Below are 19,139 nucleotides of genomic sequence, written 5' to 3' on the forward strand. Positions count from 1 at the left end.
GCTTGGCCCGGTATTTAGTTGGAACTACCAACTGTCTCTGAGGATGCCAGTCTTCCTGGTGTCCCCCAGAAAGAGTTTCCTTGTATAAAAGTCCTCTTTCTACAACAAACCTGGATCGATTAGAAGAGCTGAGAGGCGGTGGGTTGCTCCGTGCCGCCGTCCACGCTCTCTGGAGGCTTTCATCTGCTTCCTGTTCGGTCTGGAACTGTTCCCTTGATGCTGGAGACATCAGTTCCTCATTGGATTGGGGACATAGGCTTGGTCCCTCTGGAAGCGATATAGGGGATGGAGCGGTTTCTGTTGACTGTGAACCGCTCTCCGCTGGTGCACTATGTTGGGATTCAGGCTCCGGCTGAGCCTCTTGTGTAGGGTTATCGGCTGCTGCCAGTTCAGGTTCGGTGGGGCCCTCTGGTGTTGAGGTTGCAAGTACTGGATTCAGTGCTGGCACGGGGTCTGGTGTTGGTTGTTTGGCTGGTTCCGGTTCTGGGACTGGTTCCGTCTGGGTCTCTGGGACTGGATCCACTACTGCTGTTGCAGACATTGGCCTGGGGTCCGGGTCCATCACCTATGACCGGGCCCTGATAGAAGTTTCCGGAACAGAGCTAGGCCCCACGGCTTGTTTAGCCTGGCTGCGGGTGACCGTTCCCACCCTCTTGGCCTGCTTCACGTGATTGGCCAAGTCTTCCCCCAACAGCATGGGGATGGGATAATCATCATAGACTGCAAAAGTCCACATTCCTGACCAGCCCTTGTACTGGACAGGCAACTTGGCTGTAGGCAAATTGAAAGAGTTGGACTTGAAGGGTTGAATCGTCACTTGGATCTCTGGGTTGATTAAATTGGGGTCCACTAAGGAAGCATGGATAGCTGACACTTGTGCTCCGGTGTCCCTCCACGCGGTGACCTTCTTCCCGCCCACACTCACAGTTTCCCTCCGCTCCAAGGGTATCTGGGAGGTATCTGGGCCTGTGGACCTCTGGTGTGATTCCGGTGCAATGAACTGTAATCTGTTGGGGTTCTTGGGGCAGTTGGCCTTTACATGCCCCAGCTCGTTACATTTAAAACATCGTCCAGCTGACGGGTCACCGGGGCGAGGTGGGTTGCTGGAGAACGGGGTGGTGGGACGATAAGGGGTCTGGAGGGTTCTTTGGGAGGTAGGTGGGGCTTTGGGCGGCCCCCGGTAATAGGGTGTGGTCTGGGGTGGTCCCTTCTGGTCTCCGCTCCAACTGCGACCAGTTTTCTTCTCTGCCACCTCCACCCATCTGGCTCCAATCTCTCCTGCCTCGATTACAGTTTTGGGTTTCCCATCTAGGATGTATCTTTCTATTTCCTCAGGAACACCCTCTAAGAATTGTTCCATTTGCATTAGGAAGGGCAAATTTACTGGAGATTCAACACTTGCTCCTGATATCCAGGCATCCCAATGTTTCACAATGTGGTAGGCATGTCAGGTAAATGACATGTCTGGTTTCCACCTTAGGGCTCGGAACCTCCGACGAGACTGCTCGGGTGTTATCCCCATTCTGACTCTCGCCTTGGATTTAAACAGTTCATACTTGTTCATATGTTCTTTAGGCATTTCAGCTGCCACCTCAGCTAAGGGTCCACTGAGCTGCGGCCTCAGCTCTACCATGTATTGGTCAGTAGAGATGTTGTACCCAAGGCAGGCCCTTTCGAAGTTTTCTAAGAAGGCCTCAGTATCATCACCTGCCTTGTAGGTGGGGAACTTTCTGGGATGGGAAGTGGTACCTGGAGAAGGATTGCTAGGGTTTGTTGGTATATTCTGCTGGGCCTTTATCCTCTCCATCTCCTCCACATGCTTCCTTGCCTCCATTTCCCTCTTGTGGGCAGCCTCCTGTACCTCCTTCTCCAGCCGCATGAGTTCTATCTGTCTTTCATGTTCCCTTTGTTTTTCCTCAGCCTGAAATTTGGCTAATTCCAGCTGTAGTCGAGCCGAGGATTTGGCCATTCTAACCTCTCTGTTTTTAACTAACTTTACACCCGAGGTTTAGAACTAAACAAACAAAACTTGGCTGTAAAATTTTGCTGTGCTGGAATAGAATACCTATTCTCTGATAGTGATTGTCAGCCTACAGAAAAAGACAATTCCCTTGTCTCTGCTCTGGGCCCAAATTAAAGCAAAAAACCTCCAACTACTTGGAAACCTGCTTACCCAGCCCAAAGAAAAAAAAATTTCTTTTCAAACCTGTGCTCCTTGTAAAACAAAAAAAAAATCAAAATCCTAAAAAAAACCCTGCCACTTTTGTCTCCAGGCAAATGGGTAGAGCACACACCCCCTATTTACTTTTAGGAAGAAAAGAAAAAAAAAACCTCTGGGTTGGAAGACTGGGAATTTCCCTGCAGGAGTTAAGTACCCTGCCTCCAGGCAAAGAAAACCTGCAATTCACAAGATAATCCCCTTTTGTCTCTGCTTGGCCACAAAGCAGAGAGAAACCAAGCTGCTTTCAGTTTCAAAGCTGCTTCTGGACTTCCTAAAAATTCCTTTTTAAAATCTGTATTTCTAGTTCAAAAAATCTCAACTGGATCTCAAAATGATTTCAGGTTAATCCCACCACTGTGCCACCATGTCACGGTTCCTCCCCCACTCTGAACTCTAGGGTACAGATGTGGGGACCTGCATGAAAAACCTCCTAAGCTTATCTTTACCAGCTTAGGTCAAAACTTCCCCAAGGTACAAAATATTCCACCCGTTGTCCTTGGACTGGCCGCTACCACCACCAAACTAATACTGGTTACTGGGGAAGAGCTGTTTGGACGCGTCCTTCCCCCCAAAATACTTCCCAAAACCTTGCACCCCACTTCCTGGACAAGGTTTGGTAAAAAGCCTCACCAATTTGCTTAGGTGACTACAGATCCAGACCCTTGGATCTTAAGAACAATGAACAATCCTCCCAACACTTGCACCCCCCCTTTCCTGGAAAATGTTGGATAAAAAGCCTCACCAATTTGCATAGGTGACCACAGACCCAAACCCTTGGATCTGAGAACAATGAAAAAGCATTCAGTGTTTTACAAGAAGACTTTTAATAAAAAATAGAAGTAAATAGAAATAAAGGAATCCCCCCTGTAAAATCAGGATGGTAGATATCTTACAGGGTAATTAGATTCAAAAACATAGAGAACCCCTCTAGGCAAAACCTTAAGTTACAAAAAAGATACACAGACAGAAATAGTTATTCTATTCAGCACAATTCTTTTCTCAGCCATTTAAAGAAATCATAATCTAACACATACCTAGCTAGATTACTTACTAAAAGTTCTAAGACTCCATTCCTGTTCTGTCCCCGGCCAAGACTACTACAGACAGACACAGACCCTTTGTTTCTCTCCCTCCTCCCAGCTTTTGAAAGTATCTTGTCTCCTCATTGGTCATTTTGGTCAGGTGCCAGCGAGGTTACCTTTAGCTTCTTAACCCTTTACAGGTGAGAGGAGCTTTCCCCTGGCCAGGAGGGATTTCAAAGGGGTTTACCCTTCCCTTTATATTTATGACAGGCCCTGACTGGGGCATTTCACACCTCTTTGAGCTTTTGCTTCAAGGCTCTCTGAAGAGTAAGGCAGAGGATCATATATTTATACTAGATTCATGTCTTTCAGTTTAAGCTGAGATTTTGGAGCACAGTTCTGTAGCAAGTGGATATTCTGTGGATACAGAATCCCTGAATACATGGGACCCATGTCTTCTTCACCTCAAATTTCAGTTCCTGCAGTTGTGCTCTGCTTGGAGCTACTCTTGAAAAAAAAGTTTGGTAATGGCAGCTAATACAGAATGTATCGGCTGACTTTCTTCATGAAGTGTCTCACACACAGCATATTACGCTTGTGCTTTGTGATCTGCATTGGCTTCCAGGTCATTTCCAGGTGCAATTGAAGGTGTGATTTTGACCTATAAAAGCCCTAAATGGTTTGGGATCTATCTGACCACCTCCTTCTGCATGTGATACCATGACAGATTATATCAGGTGAGGTTCTCACGATGATGTCCTCCTGGTTTAAATGGGAGAGTTGTTGGTAAGACATTCCCAGCAAGGGGTCCTCAGCTCTGAAATTAACTACCCACTTGTTTGACAGTGTCAGTTGACCTTCAGGGCATGCTGCAAGATCTCTCTGTTCTCCCACATGTTCAGGGATGGGGGCGGCTTATGAAATTTGAAGGGAATGGAGGGGGTGGCTTTCATTGATGTTGAGGAGGAATTCCTGGTACATTTTATAAAGCATTTTGAATGTTTTTAATTATATAATACATGTACGTAGAGCAATGAATCAGCACTTTAAAAAAAATCAGAATAACTAAATAACATGTGCATTGAGAAAGATATGTGCACTGAAAATGGTGTTGAGGAGATAAAAGGTTATGTATTTAAGGAAACAAGGCCTTCTTTATAGGTACAGATTCATCCTATAACTCCTCCCTACTTCCAAAATCTTGAGAGTCATAGTCAATAGGGCTGGAGGAGATAGAGCCAGTCAAATTTGTATGGGGTTAGAGACATCTGATTCTAGAATTTGTGACAATAAAGTTATTTGCGTTTTTATGTTTATGGAAAATTGCATATATATTTTTCATAGAATTTCTCTCCTTTTTTTTTTTTTTGGCCCAGTAACTGGTTCAAAAAACATTTACTCACAGGGTTTTGTGTCTTCTCAGGAAAAAAATATTTCCTTCAAAACTGGGACCAAATTCTCAAATCCACAATCTAAGGTGAAAAGACTTTCAATTGTACCATTTCAAATTTTGCTGCAAATATTTCATATGCCAACAGGAGCTTGCCACAATGCCAAGCATGACATTGTGGCATTTACCCTCTAAGAACACAGTAAATCAAGGAAAACAGTCAATACCTAATGAATCTCTTATTTTTATTTTCTTTTTAAAATGCAGCAATAGAATATTGTCTTTAGATGCTTATTGAACAGGTGCTGCTTGAGGAGAAAACAAAAAGCATAGCCCTCTATATTCAGAGAAAAGTCACAAAGCAAAGGAGAAGCTTCAGGAAAAAAAGCAACCAACAGAGAGAGAAGCTATTAAGAATCCAAGTCTCAGTGTAACTATCAGTCAGGCTCACAGTATTCTTCTTGTCCTTTCACATATAATTCCAGGAATAGTCTACTCAGTTTGGGTTTTATAGAGCCATCACCACCACCCCAGGAAGAAAACATTTAGACCAGGGTAGTATTTTTGTCCTTTTCGATTTTCTGAACAGCGATTCAGGTGTCTTCCAAAAAAACAGCATGACTGAGCTCCCTCTTGTTCCAGAATTTTCTCTAGTTTAGTTTCTTCTGATTGGATAGGCCTCCAAAGTGGGTTCTCTGAGAAAACAAAATGGAGAAATCAAAGAGCAAAACAAGAGCAAGGACTAGCAAATAAGTTCCAGACTAGTCCTGGCAGTTTTCCATGGAGAAACTGCTAGCTCTGTGCAAACCTCTAAGGTTCTCCTAAGCCTTCTTCATAGGAATGCTGGGTTCTTCCTATTAACTCTCAAGAGAATAAGCTCATCAGTGTTCATGCTTCCCACACAGCAGACCAAAAACTAGTAAACATTCAGGCAAGCATCAATATCTACTTTAATATATACACTTTTTCCTCCAAATTATACATGTTATACTCATGACAAAATCAGAGTGTGGGCACTAGCCTTAATGTAGATTCTGTAGTGGATGGTTATGCTAGGAAGAATTGCTTACCCTCACCTATAGGGACCCTCTGAAGAAGCATGTGGGTCTTTCAAAAAAGCTAGCACTCTAGTTGAATGGTTCCTCTATCATCTTGGGAAGTTTTCTTCATGGCTGCAGAGACATTTTCTACACATCTAGAAGTAGTTTCTAGTGCATCCATTTCATAGTATCATAGAATCATAGAATATCAGGGTTGGAAGGGACCTCAGGAGGTCATCTAGTCCAACCCCCTGCTCAAAAGCAGGACCCATCCCCAATTAAATCATCCCAGCCAGGGCTTTGTCAAGCCTGACCTTAAAAACTTCTAAGGAAGGAGATTCCACCACCTCCCTAGGCAACGCATTCCAGTGTTTCACCACCCTCCTAGTGAAAAAGTTTTTCCTAATATCCAACCTAAACCTCCCCCACTGCAACTTGAGACCATTACTCCTTGTCCTGTCCTCTTCCACCACTGAGAATAGTCTAGAACCATCCTCTCTGGAACCACCTCTCAGGTAGTTGAAAGCAGCTATCAAATCCCCGCTCATTCTTCTCTTCCGCAGACTAAACAATCCCAGTTCCCTCAGCCTCTCCTCATAAGTCATGTGTTCCAGACCCCTAATCATTTTTGTTGCCCTTCGCTGGACTCTCTCCAATTTATCCACATCCTTCTTGTAGTGTGGGGCCCAAAACATGACACAGTACTCCAGATGAGGCCTCACCAATGTCGAATAGAGGGGGACGATCACGTCCCTTGATCTGCTCGCTATGCCCCTACTTCTATATCCCAAAATGCCATTGGCCTTCTTGGCAACAAGGGCACACTGCTGACTCATATCCAGCTTCTCGTCCACTGTCACCCCTAGGTCCTTTTCCGCAGAACTGCTGCCTACCCATTCGGTCCCCAGTCTGTAGCTGTGCATTGGGTTCTTCCGTCCTAAGTGCAGGACCCTGCACTTATCCTTATTGAACCTCATCAGATTTCTTTTGGCCCAATCCTCCAATTTGTCTAGGTCCTCTGTATCCTATCCCTGCCCTCCAGCGTATCTACCACTCCTCCCAGTTTAGTATCATCTGCAGATTTTCTGAGAGTGCAATCCACACCATCCTCCAGATCATTTATGAAGATATTGAACAAAACCGGCCCCAGGACTGACCCCTGGGGCACTCCACTTGACACCGGCTGCCAACTAGACACGGAGCCATTGATCACTACCCGTTGAGCCCGACAATCTAGCCAACTTTCAACCCACCTTATAGTGCATTCATCCAGCCCATACTTCTTTAACTTGCTGACAAGAATACTGTGGGAGACAGTGTCAAAAGCTTTGCGGAAGTCAAGATACAATACATCCACTGCTTTCCCTTCATCCACAGAACCAGTAATCTCATCATAGAAGGCGATTAGATTAGTCAGGCATGACCTTCCCTTGGTGAATCCATGCTAACTGTTCCTGATCACTTTCCTCGCATGTAAGTGCTTCAGGATTGATTCTTTGAGGACCTGCTCCATGATTTTTCCAGGGACTGAGGTGAGGCTGACTGGCCTGTAGTTCCCAGGATTCTCCTTCTTCCCTTTTTTAAAGATTGGCACTACATTAGCCTTTTTCCATTTATCTGTCCATCTATAGCTATATACAATGACATGCTGGGTACTCTTGAAGAAATCTTAGATTGGGGGTGAGGAAAGGAATCTGTCATCTAAATTTTAGTTCTTGCCCTCTCCTTTTTGTTGGGGCATCTTCTTGATCAGGCTTAGAAAGTTTTAAATGAAAACAAGAATTGCATGTGTAGCCTTATCTATAGTAATGAGTTACTTAGTTTAACCAGTTACCCATCCCAAAGTGAGGGTTTACCTCTACTGTAATCTGTGAGAGTTTAGCCCCCAAGATTGACTACAGTAGAGTGGTTATCAATAGAAGGGGGAACCCCATGGTGCCCAGCAGAGACTACAAAGTGCTCTTTCTATAATGATTATAATTTTTAGCCATCAAAACAATACGTACTGCAATCTGGTAAAGTAGAGAGGCCAGTACAAAATGCACAATGTTTGCATTACTTACATCATCCCTTGTGGAAAAACCTGAAGTGTTAGTCCTCACAGTCACCATCATCATCACCACCAGTGGTTGCCATCCTAGAGTCTCCCACCCCAAGACACACAGACTGTGATACAGCCTTTATAATGTCTTATGCTGACGCTGAGTGGGGTTCATACATATTTATAAAGGTTTTAACCCCTTTTCCTTATTTGAACTTCCACACCCCACTAATACTCATGAACATTTATGTCATGTTGTCACCATAGGAACAGGCAATTAAGGAAGTCTCCAACATTTCACTCTACCTACCTCATCTTGTGGTGTCTACAGATCTCTTGTAGGTATAGTACAGCAGTTATTTTCAAACTCAGCAGTTATTTTCAAAACATCAGCATATCACAAACATAAACAGAAGCTCAGCAGGTTTACTACTGACTTACTTATGGTAATTTATCCTAACTCCTAAAGTCTAATTTGGCTAAACTAAATATTTTACAAGCCTGGGGACTATGGGTCTTGTGTTACAGCATTAATTTCATCTCTATATCCTAAATATACCTGATACTTTTATCCTTGGCTACAGCTTCAACTCTTGTTCTTATATTTCTAGCCTAATTTCATGTATAGATTGTGTATGATGATAAGATTTTAGATTTATCTTAATAAAGTAAGATTTTGATGGTAATTTTAACTTATATAGCTCCATTCATCTGAAAATTTCAAAGCATTTTACATTTACATGATAATTAAACATCACAGTGTTTCTGTGAGGTAGGTAATGCTCATTTTAACCTTGGATCAACAAAGATTTCAGTCAGATTTCCAAAGGAGCTCAGAACCCACAACTGAGGCCAGATTTTCAAAAGCCATCAGCTCCTGTTTAAACACCAAAATAAGCAGCCTGATTTGTATGAGTCCAGCGCTATGGAACACTTCTGAAACTCAGGAAATTAGCTACATACCTAAATGGAAGCTGAGCCTGATGTGAAAATCTGATCTCAAATGCTGGGGTTGGGCTCTTTGGAAAATCTGACCCTAAGTGATTAGCCTAAGATCCCACAGTGGAACAGGAACACAAGAATGAAGAGATTCCCTAACTCCTGCACTCCCTTCTCTTCCTCACACCACAAGAGCACAGAATTTGTTAAAGAAAACTCATCATTGTCCATAATTGTTATAACCAAATCAGCAGCAAATGACAAATTAAATGAAAAGATCTTGACCTTATCAGCTTATTGTTCTTTTGAAGGAAAATGCATATGGTAATATGCAGTCCTATTGCTTTGTGGATAAAAACTTCAAATACAAGTTTTTATGGGAACATCTAGAACAGGAAGAAGGCTCGTTTGAAATTATAAATATCAGCACTCATCACTATATGCAAGTAGGTAATTAGGGTAATTATTCCCAATTAGCAGTTGCAAACTCTGCAGATGGGAATTTCAGGGGCTGATAACTATTGTAAAAGGCATTTTTGCAAGCTGTAAAACCACTTTAACGTTTTGGAATGCATACATTTAATACCCCCTACACGATCTGTAACAGATTTTTGTTAGTGTTTCAAAATAATAAAAAAGGAGAACTATGTTCATGCTGTGCTGTGCTGTGCTGTGGTTCAGGAAAATGTTGGCATCTGAGATGGGCTGAATTTTAAAAAAAAATGAAGGTCTTTAACCTACAGTATAATGACTGTACAAAGAGCCGAAGTGAATCTTTAACCTGCTCATACTGAAGCTGAGCTTTAGTATTGCCATGTTTTTCAAATCTTGTAGGAAGAAGTTCACAGGGGCTGATGCAGGGTCCTTTGAAGTCAATGGAAAGACTCCAATTATCTTCTCTGGGGCTTGGATCTTGTCCCATGTGAAGAAATGTGTACCCCACTAAAACATGTTTCCATTGAGCCACTATGCAACATCCCTCCTTCTACCCAGGATCTGGAAAATCCCACTCACAGTTACCATTTGCTATGGGGTTAGTAGCCTTTTCTCTCTTCTGGATCTTCCAGAAGGTTTTTTTCCTTTTTGAGGACTGGACTACCAATCACCTTCTTTCAATCACAGGGGTCTTTTGTTAGCCAGTAAGGGCTCTTAAAGTAAAAGGGGCAGAGTGGTTTTGGGTGTACCTGTGTTCTCTCTGTTATATTACATGCAAGAATAATTCGGTGGAGGGCTTTTCCTGATTCCAGTGTCCTTGTGAACTTATTTGCAAAACCAACTTTACCTGTATCAGGTCACTTAGCCATACAAATCTAATCAGCCCAAACAGGATGTGATTAATGTGTCCATGGTGGAAAACTTGTCCTGGAAAAGCTGTTTACCAGCTTTCTAGCTAGAACTGCTGTTAGGATGAAATTGCAAACTTTAAACATTCATAACTTTACAAACAAGGCTTGAGTTGAGCTTGAGTCGCAAATAAGAATCTCAAAATATAAACTTGTTTTTAACATGTTTAGCTTTCAGCCATTTTTGAGTTACAGAAGTACAGAATTTCAGATTGGAGCATATGGGGAAAGTAGGCTTTTTCTTACTTGAATAACTCAAAAACAACTGACCTGATTTTTCTCACACTTTTTTTTTTTTAAAAAAAATCATCTTAGAGTTGAGACAAAGCAGTGAAAATCTCAGAGCAAAATCAAGTTGTTACAATAAGTTATGGACATTTGGAAAAGTGTGTTTAGACCAGAGGCTGCAATTCATCCTTAATGTTGGAAATTGAGAAATGAAATAAAGCACATAGGAACCCACTTCTATGCCAGTAACCAGAATGCTTTTCAGTTACTTGAACCTTGTTCGTAGCCATGCCGGCATCAGAACACGAGCAACAAAACAAAAGGTATAAATAAGTTTGTTTGGTATCAAGTATTTCATCATAATGAATTTACTGATCTAATTCTTTAGCAGTATATCGTTCAGTCTTTGGCAGTCAAGAGAATTGCCAGATGTGTTGTAATAAAGTTTAAGAAAAAGTATTGATTTTTCAAAATGTTAAAGATTTCCATCTGTTACCCTAACACTGCTCGCAGATATTCTTGAGTTCTCAGCAAACCTTGAAAATCCTTCCCCACAGAGAACTTCCATATGTGTTTAGTTTTAAAAGGAAAATGTGGGTGATTTATTGTATCTAGAGATCTCAAGCTTGGGGAGAAATAATCACCCTCTTCTCTTAGCTTCCCATCACCTCCTTCCAAAATCCAAATCTGGCTAACTTTAAGATTTGTTCCTGTGCTTCAGATGGCAACTTTTTTGTTTATTTGTTATTCTTCCTTCTTGTTGCATCTTTTCTTTCCTCTCTCCTGCCGGTGTTTTCCCTATGTTTTTTCTTCTTTTAAAATACTTCAGAGTATATTTTTCTCTAATACAATTTCTCTTTTCAAGCTGTTTTTCTTTTCTGATTTGCGCTTGCTCTCCCTATCAAGTGTTACCGTTAGTGTTTAGAGTGTGTGTGTCTCTCTCTCTGTCTTTGGTTCAGCGTCTCCCTCCCACTCACTCTCTGTCTCTCTCTCTCCCCCTCCCCTTGTTCCTCCTCTTTTTTCATTTCCCCCTTGACCCTCTTTGGATGGGGTCCACAGCACAAGTCCTGCTCACCTACATTTGGGGTATGAGTGCATTTTGGAGAGTGAGGAGCTTAGAGAATAAGTTAGTGTCACTCTCCATGGATCTGATGCAAGGCCTGTTGAAGTCAATGGGAGCCTTTCTATTGAGCTGAATGGACTTTGGATCAGCCCCAAATATATTTAGTTTGACAGACTTGACTAGACCTTCTGACTTTTCAGAATCTCCACTATAGATTCTTACCTCGCAGTCCTCCAGCTTTATAGGGTATATATATATATATATTAATGGTTCTATATAATATGTGAAGGCATTATGCTGATAAAGGGCTTGATCTTCCAAGGTGCTGAGATCTATGGCCCAGATCTAGCAAAGCACCAATGTATGCCCTTAATTTTAACCATGTGAGTTTCTGCATGCCTATATCATAGCTTGAAACAGCACTGCTTCCAATTCTGAGTTTATGTTGGGTAGAGACTTCATCTCATGCTGAATTACTTGGAAGATTTGTGATGCAGACAGTTATGAGCATGTAGCCATCAAACTCATTTTCACTTGTTTCCTAAGTCAGAATTTGAACCTAGATCTCCTGATGTATAAAGCTAGTGAGGAGTGATGGATTGTCTAGTAACTAAACATAATGAGCATTTCAAAAACTGCCTAAAATGTATGTATTAATAATTAATTGCCTGTTTTGCTGGTATAGAATGAGATTATACTACAGCCTTCTCTGAATTATTTATTTATCGTTCTTTACAAAAATTACTGTAGAAAACTCCTGCCATTACGCTTGTTTCATAAGAGTCTGAATCATGAACAACAGTAGTCATCTCTCTGAATTCCATCAGGTTGTGACAGAACTACATCTTAATGTTGTTTAAATGCAGTTTTTTTATATTTCATTAGCGATGGTATGTCTGAAAGGCTACAGAATCACAATATGAGGATAATGGGTAAAGTATTCAGAAGTGCTTGACTCTCGATGAGTTTTAGGCTCCTATGCACATAAGCCACTTTCAAAAGTGTGACTTAGGCTCTTATGTCACTTAGGAACTTTTGAAAATTTTACCCAGTGTCATTGTGCCTGAAGAGTCAAACCTAAATGACTATGTCTTGAAGTGTGGAATATCTAAGGCTGTCTCTTAAAATATGATGAGATTCCTGCATATTTTGTGTTTGGTACCAGGTGCCTCAAGATGAATGGGGAGGGTACCCTGTTGGCGGTAAAGACGAGGAGATCCCCTGCAGGAGAATGAGAAGTGGGAGTTATATTAAAGCCATGGGAGATGAGGAAAGCGGAGATTCTGACACTAGCCCAAAAACATCACCAAAGGTAGCAGTTCGACCAGAGTCATTATTAAAATCCATTGGACAGAGACCACTTGGAGATCACCCAAAGTAAGCTTCACCAAACTTTGTCACATATCTTACTAAAAGCCACAATGACTCAGGTCATTTTTTTATGATGTTTTGATGTGATTACAACAAACGGGTTTCATGAAATATATATATTTAATATATAAATAGATAAATACACACAGCAAAAAATACAGCAATACTACATTTGTGTCATCTATAACTTTTAGTTATAACATGATTCTTTCCATATTGCAACTTTCCCATGTATCAAGTATATTGTATCACACTCATTTAAAAAACAGTATAACATGTTTTTCTGAGCATCCATAATGGGTGGTCTGTCAAATAAGTAATGTACATAGCTCAGTGGTTTGAGCCTTGGCCTGCTAAACCCAGGGTTGTGAGTTCAATCCTTGAGGGAGCCATTTAGGGATCTGGGGCAAAAATTGGGGGTTGGTCCTGCTTTGAGCAGGGGGCTGGGCTAGATGACCTCCTGAGGTCCCTTCCAACCCTGATATTCTATGATTTTACATATTATAATTGTCTGGATGTGTATTTACATAATGGAGCCATCCTTGTGCTTCTAGTAGGTTTTTATTTTTGTCTTTTTTTAAAAATGTACCATTACAACACTACACATTTGAGTATTTTGGAGCGGTAAATGTTCAAAGCAGTAGCATCGCTCCAGTTCTGCAACTTCCATTAATGGACATTCCACATAGCTTCGGAATTCTGTGAGAAATGCACCAAGCAAAGAAACTGAGGCTGAGGCTGGTTGACTATTTGACCTTTATCCACCAACTGTGCTGTAGATATTACCATATATGCAGTACCTTAGTGATGCACACTTTTATAATAATAATAGTAATAATAAAAAACCTCAACTAAATTATCATCTGTTTGGCTTCATTAAATAAAAGAATTTAGTTAGCAGATTGGAGGAAAAATAATGTTCACAGTACCAACAATAACCAATGTCATAAAAGCAACATGGAATCTAAAAACTTGCTTCAGAAGACAGTTCTAAGAGTGTAGTGTGCTATTTATTTATGCAACGTAAAGGACGTTCTGTTCTCTTCGTAGAAATCAAAAATTACACATTTAAATAAGATATATGTTATAAAGGGCAGCTTTTTATAATCCACAGTATTCATAACGCAGGAGCTTATCAGTAGGTCATTGTGAAAATAGTCTATCGATTTTGCCATGTTTTGCAAATATACTGTACAAAACCAAAATATTAAAAACAAAGAACAGTACTAATGCAGTATACTACAAATGACGGAAATCAATGGCAGATTTGCTGCTGATTTCAATTGTAGCAGGATCAGGTTCATTTTAGCATTGTAGAAAATGATTAAAGGCTTATTTGTGGCTTTGCCACAAGCCCTGAGCCAAGGGCAGCACGTATGTGAACTGTTTCAGGACCAGACCATGAACAAGATTGTGACTGAGAGCCACTTTCTGATTCCTGGTTATCAACTTGCCCAATACCAGATACAGGTTATGTCCCCTGATGCACCAGCTCAGCTGCATTGATTGGCTTGTCCACAGTGATCAGGTAGCTTGTACAGAGAAGTAAGTAGGTACTTATACTCCTTACTCCCTTGTTCCGGTACATAAAATGGTTCAGAATTGAGCTCTACAAGAGCACTAATGTCTTTGACTCAAAAAAAAAACTGCACTGACATTTTAAATGTAGACAAGCCCTAAGGAAGAGGTTTTTTAAGTATTTAGGTGGCTAAAGATGCAGGTAGGTTCCGATAGTGGCTTTTTCAAAAGATAGCATACCTTTAAATCCCTTTAAAAATCTGTCCCTTAGTCTCTCATCTGACAGATGCATTTTCTTTTAATAGTATCATGATACACAAAGCAAACACTAGAATAGTGCAAATCCTACTGCTATAACGTTGTGTGAAAGACTTACCAGTATAATTTACTGCATTTAAGTAAAATATAATATAATAAAGCCTTCTGTGTTGGAGACAGAAGCGGATTCAAATATCTGTCCTATTTCATGTTTGTTCCTTCTTGGAATAGTGCCAATGCTCATATTTGTCTTGGAAATTGTCTTGACTTCCTTTGGTCAGGAGTGGAAAAATTCAACATTTTTTGCTTTGTGGTTAGGTTTGCAAGGGGGCTGCCTGATATATAATCTGGGATCCTACATCAAAATATGGACTTTAGGAAGTAAAACACCAACTTTTTCCATTCAGTCCACTGTTTGCTGGTAGAAAAGCATTTAACCTCAAGTTATAGAATTTCTGATCTTATTGGCAACAGTCATGCAGATGAATAATCATGTGGTGCTAGAGTTTTCCATTATGCTTTTGAAGCACCTCAAGAGAAACTTACCTTTGTAAATATGAAGAGTGAAGTGAAAATGAGCTAGGTCAGGTAACAATAAAAATGACAATGTGTTGTGTATATTTTGCCTACTGCTTCTCTAAATAACAGACTTTACTATAGCAATAGATCCTCCATATGCATTGGATATATATGGTATGTGTTGTGATATTTAATTTATGAATCTGACAGGTATTTAGGACAAATTATGTATTTGGCTAACAACAAGAAATAAGCACAGTATTGATACTGCTATAATTTAGCCTGGCTGTACTCAGTATTCTGTATTCAGGAGAGACTCTCCTGTCTATGTGTGTGAGTGAGTCCATTGGAGTGAACAGGAAGTATGACATTGCATGGTGTCATTTAAAACATTTGAACTTCCTGCTGAAGCTTAACCCTTTATAGCCCAAGTATAACATAAGAACAAAAAAGAAATATAGAATTTGTTGTACTGGATCTGTTCTGCAATCATCTGCCTCTGACAGTGGCCAGCACCCCATGCTTGCAGGGTGGTGGCAGTTATGGTGAGTTTAGATATAGCATCCTTCTCATGAAATACTGCTTGGTAAGCATGCAGACAGGAAGCTTGTCTTTGTATAGTCTTGTGAAGGATCATGCAGGGGCCAAATTTAATCCTGCTTCCATGCTATATTAATTAATACACTATTTCACTGTCACCCTTTGCTGCATGTAGCTGATCCATCCCTGTTTAAATTGTTAAGTTTAAAACTTATTTTTTTAAAAATATGTTCTGTATTTATTTTAGACATGGCTTCTGTAGAGTGTGGTGCTGATGGAATAATTTCAGTTGAGGAGATGGGAAGAATAATTAGCTGCAGAAAAATTATGTTAATCTTGTATTTGCTCTTTTTATTAATCTTTGCTTTTTTTCATCCTCCTGACAGTAGAAGTCCAGCTGCACACTTCATTAGCAGCTTTCCAAGTTTCTGCAGTGAACTAGCAGCCAGCTAGGAGTCTCAGACGGTACATCTATACAGGAACAAAAAATCCACAGCTCCCCCGGGTCAGTTGACTCGGACTTGCAGGGCTGAGGCTCTGGAGCTGAAAATTGCTGTGTAGATATTCAGGCTCAGGCTGGGGTTGCAGGGTCCCAGAGCTTGGTCTCCAGCCCAAGTCTGAACATCTACAAAGCAATTTTTAGCCCTGCAGCCCGAGCCCCAAGTCAGCTGACTCAGGCCAGCCCTGGCAGTCATACTGCGAGTTTTTTATCCCCATGTAGACTTACCCAAAGGGCTGAAAGCGGAGATTTACCAAGAACAAGATAGCTTTTTACAAAGTCTTATCAAACTAACAGGGCAATTGCCAGGCCAATGGTATAGCTGCTTCCTCTACTGTCATTCAGGAGATGTGGGTTAGACTGCTCCCTGGGTTGGGAGAGAATGCTTGAGGGGTAACAGGCTTAGCCCCTGGGAAAAGAGATGTTTTGCAGTGCTGAAGAGCAAGCCATCTGGCTAATGGCTGGACGTTGAAACTGGACAAATTCAGACTGGAAAGAAGGTGTGATTTTTTTAAGTGAGAATAATTAGCCCTTGGAACAGTTTACCAGGGTTATGGTGGATTCACCATCACTGTAAATTTTTAAATCAAGATTGGATGTTTGTCTGAAAGATATACTTTAACCATTATTTTGAGGAAGTTAAGTGGCCTGTGCTATACAGGAGGTCACAATCATTCATTCTGGCCTTGGAATCCATGAGCCTGTAAAGTAAAAAGTATCTTTTATGCCAGTGATACTCAATTAGATCTACCCATGGACCCATTTGAGAATTTTATGACAAGAGGCAGGCCATTTGCGCAGAAGGCTGGCAAAAAAACAAAAACAAAAAAAACTTCAGCTGCCAATACATAAAGACCTTAATTGCAACATACGTGTTACTGTTCTATCTTCTAACAAAGTTTATAAATCAACATTATTACCTTTGTTTCTGGCAATTTCTAATGGGAGATGTGACATCGACAATCTCTGGCAAACTTTGTGAAGAGTGATTTGTAGGAGGTCAGGAGAAGGCGCGTGCATTAGTGAAGATACTTACCTGTCAAATTATTGTGATGTTGGTTTTTTATAATGTTCCTGGTAAAAAATCCAGATTTGCAGAGGTACGTTGATTTGAACATCATTAAAAGACTAGATTCTGGCTATTCTGAAACTGGTCAGCCTACTGAGTCCAGAAATTACAAAGTCTCACTTCTTTCAGTTTTGCTTTGAAGACAACTGAGCTCTGGAGCTTTACAATTTCTAATTGAAAGACATCTTCATCAACTGAATCAAGAACGTTCTTTGCATCAGAAGGGCAAGGTCCATTGGCAGAGCCAGCAAACCGTTCATGAACAAATAAAAGCAAATCCTTGGGAATTTTAAGATTCTCAAATCACATTTTAAAATTTTCAGTCAGATTGTTTAGAATTTCGTGCATTGTTTTTGTCATCAGTTGTTTGTTTCGTGTGTGTTCTCTGCGTGCTACTGGCTCTGGCCAGATAACCTGTACAGCGGGCTCTGATTGAACTGCCCAAGAAGACCACAGACTCTGATCAGTAGCGAAAACGCTTGGCCAGGTTTATTGTCAACAAAGCATGTTCCCGGTTTCCTGGATCAATGTATGCCCATTACAATGGACTCAGCTCAGTGAACAGTGGTACTTTCTGTTCCCCTCTCAGCTGGACAAAGACACACCTTCTGTGACCCCTCTTTTATATACTGTTACAAGTAAGTTACTTGTTGCCCCTCTGACGTGGTTAGTTACCACTCTTTGCATTGTACATGTTGGTTCAATTTGATTAAAATGTCTCTATCCATTAGCTGTCACCCTAATCTTATCTTCAGGAGGAGTCAGTGTGTCTCTATTATCTTCGGAAAGTGTGTTTAGACTTTACTTGATATCAGGGTGTTCTGGTACCACCCTTCTGGAATGTGTTTACGTGAGTGTCCTGTGCCTAGCACTTCTTAGGAACATTTGCATTTTTGAAATACCAGCCCTGTTCTTGCCTGTTCTGGGAACCTGCAAGTAGGCATGTTTTGTAACAGGACCTGAGTTCGGCTCACAGCCTGATTTTGCTTTATATCAGCAGGTCCTGACTACTTTAGTTCAGGCCTTAGGCTTCATACCAGGCCTCATGTGTCAAGCTTTCTCATTCTACTTCAGTTTTCAACTAAATTTCATCTGTAGAAACAACACAACAAGTGCAACATCTTTCCTGTTAAGCTTGTCTGAAAGATTTCAAGATTCCTCTGAAAGGCACACACTTTTTCAAACAGATTCCCCAACTCTGCTTGCACAGCCTTGTAGCTGCAAGTTGAGGGAATTGAAGTGACCAGTAATATCCCACAGAAAAGCTACCTGTGACATAGAGGGGGCATAATTCATAAATTCCAAGAACTTGCAACCCTTGTTGGTCTCGTGGTTTGAAGGAAATTATATTATTTCTTTTTGAAGTTCAAAAAACCTTTGTAACATGTATCCCCCCTTAACCAACTAACATTGTTGTGCTGCTACAGGTCATTATATTCGTCTGAAACGTCAAGTAAAAGAGCTTTAAAAAGATGATGTTGCAAGCTAGAAGTTGAGCATATGTAGTTCACCAATCTGATTACAAGACCCATTATTTTTTTAAAGTCCCCAGACAAATTACTGCCCAGGTCAGTCTGGTGAATGATGGGTATATTGCTGCCAAATGTGAAGCAAAGCCCTTCTCTTTCCCTGTCCTGGAGGGACCTCCATGTGTAACAAGTAAGTTTACTTTCTGCAGATCTAAACTGTTTTATTCAAAAATGCCTTTTACCTTTTCAAAAATGATCTCTCCTGTTGTGTAGGTTTCTAATGGTATTAAGCACAAAACTTCTTCCTTGAAAATTTTACCCTCATAAAATGTAACAAACAGTGATAGCTGGGCAGTGTCACTTAAATCACTTGATTCGTCCACTGCAAGAGACATGTATTTGGCTTTTTTTTTTTATTGGAAAGGAGGGCTGACAAATCATCCTCATAAATTACTTCCAATCTTCACATTGCCATGGAATCAGAGAGGGATCTTGCTTCACATGGTTCACAATGTCAATGAAATGTCATCTTTGTTTTTGTCTCCATGAAAAAGCTCCTCCAGCATTTCCAACATGCACTCCTTCGCAGACTTGGCATCCAGGAAAGGC

At 40.9% G+C, this 19,139-nt stretch overlaps 1 protein-coding gene across 1 annotated transcript in view; it reads left to right on the plus strand.

The window, feature by feature from the left end:
* DLGAP2 (DLG associated protein 2) overlaps positions 1–19,139 on the plus strand; it is a 690,779-nt gene that overhangs the window by 600,107 nt on the left and 71,533 nt on the right. The window contains exon 7 of the mRNA XM_073336187.1: positions 12,453–12,664. Within this exon, the coding sequence (XP_073192288.1) occupies positions 12,453–12,664 (212 nt within the window). The remainder of the gene's footprint in view (positions 1–12,452; positions 12,665–19,139) is intronic.

Source organism: Lepidochelys kempii, chromosome 3 (assembly GCF_965140265.1).
Source record: "Lepidochelys kempii isolate rLepKem1 chromosome 3, rLepKem1.hap2, whole genome shotgun sequence".
NCBI classification, from domain to species: domain Eukaryota; kingdom Metazoa; phylum Chordata; order Testudines; family Cheloniidae; genus Lepidochelys; species Lepidochelys kempii.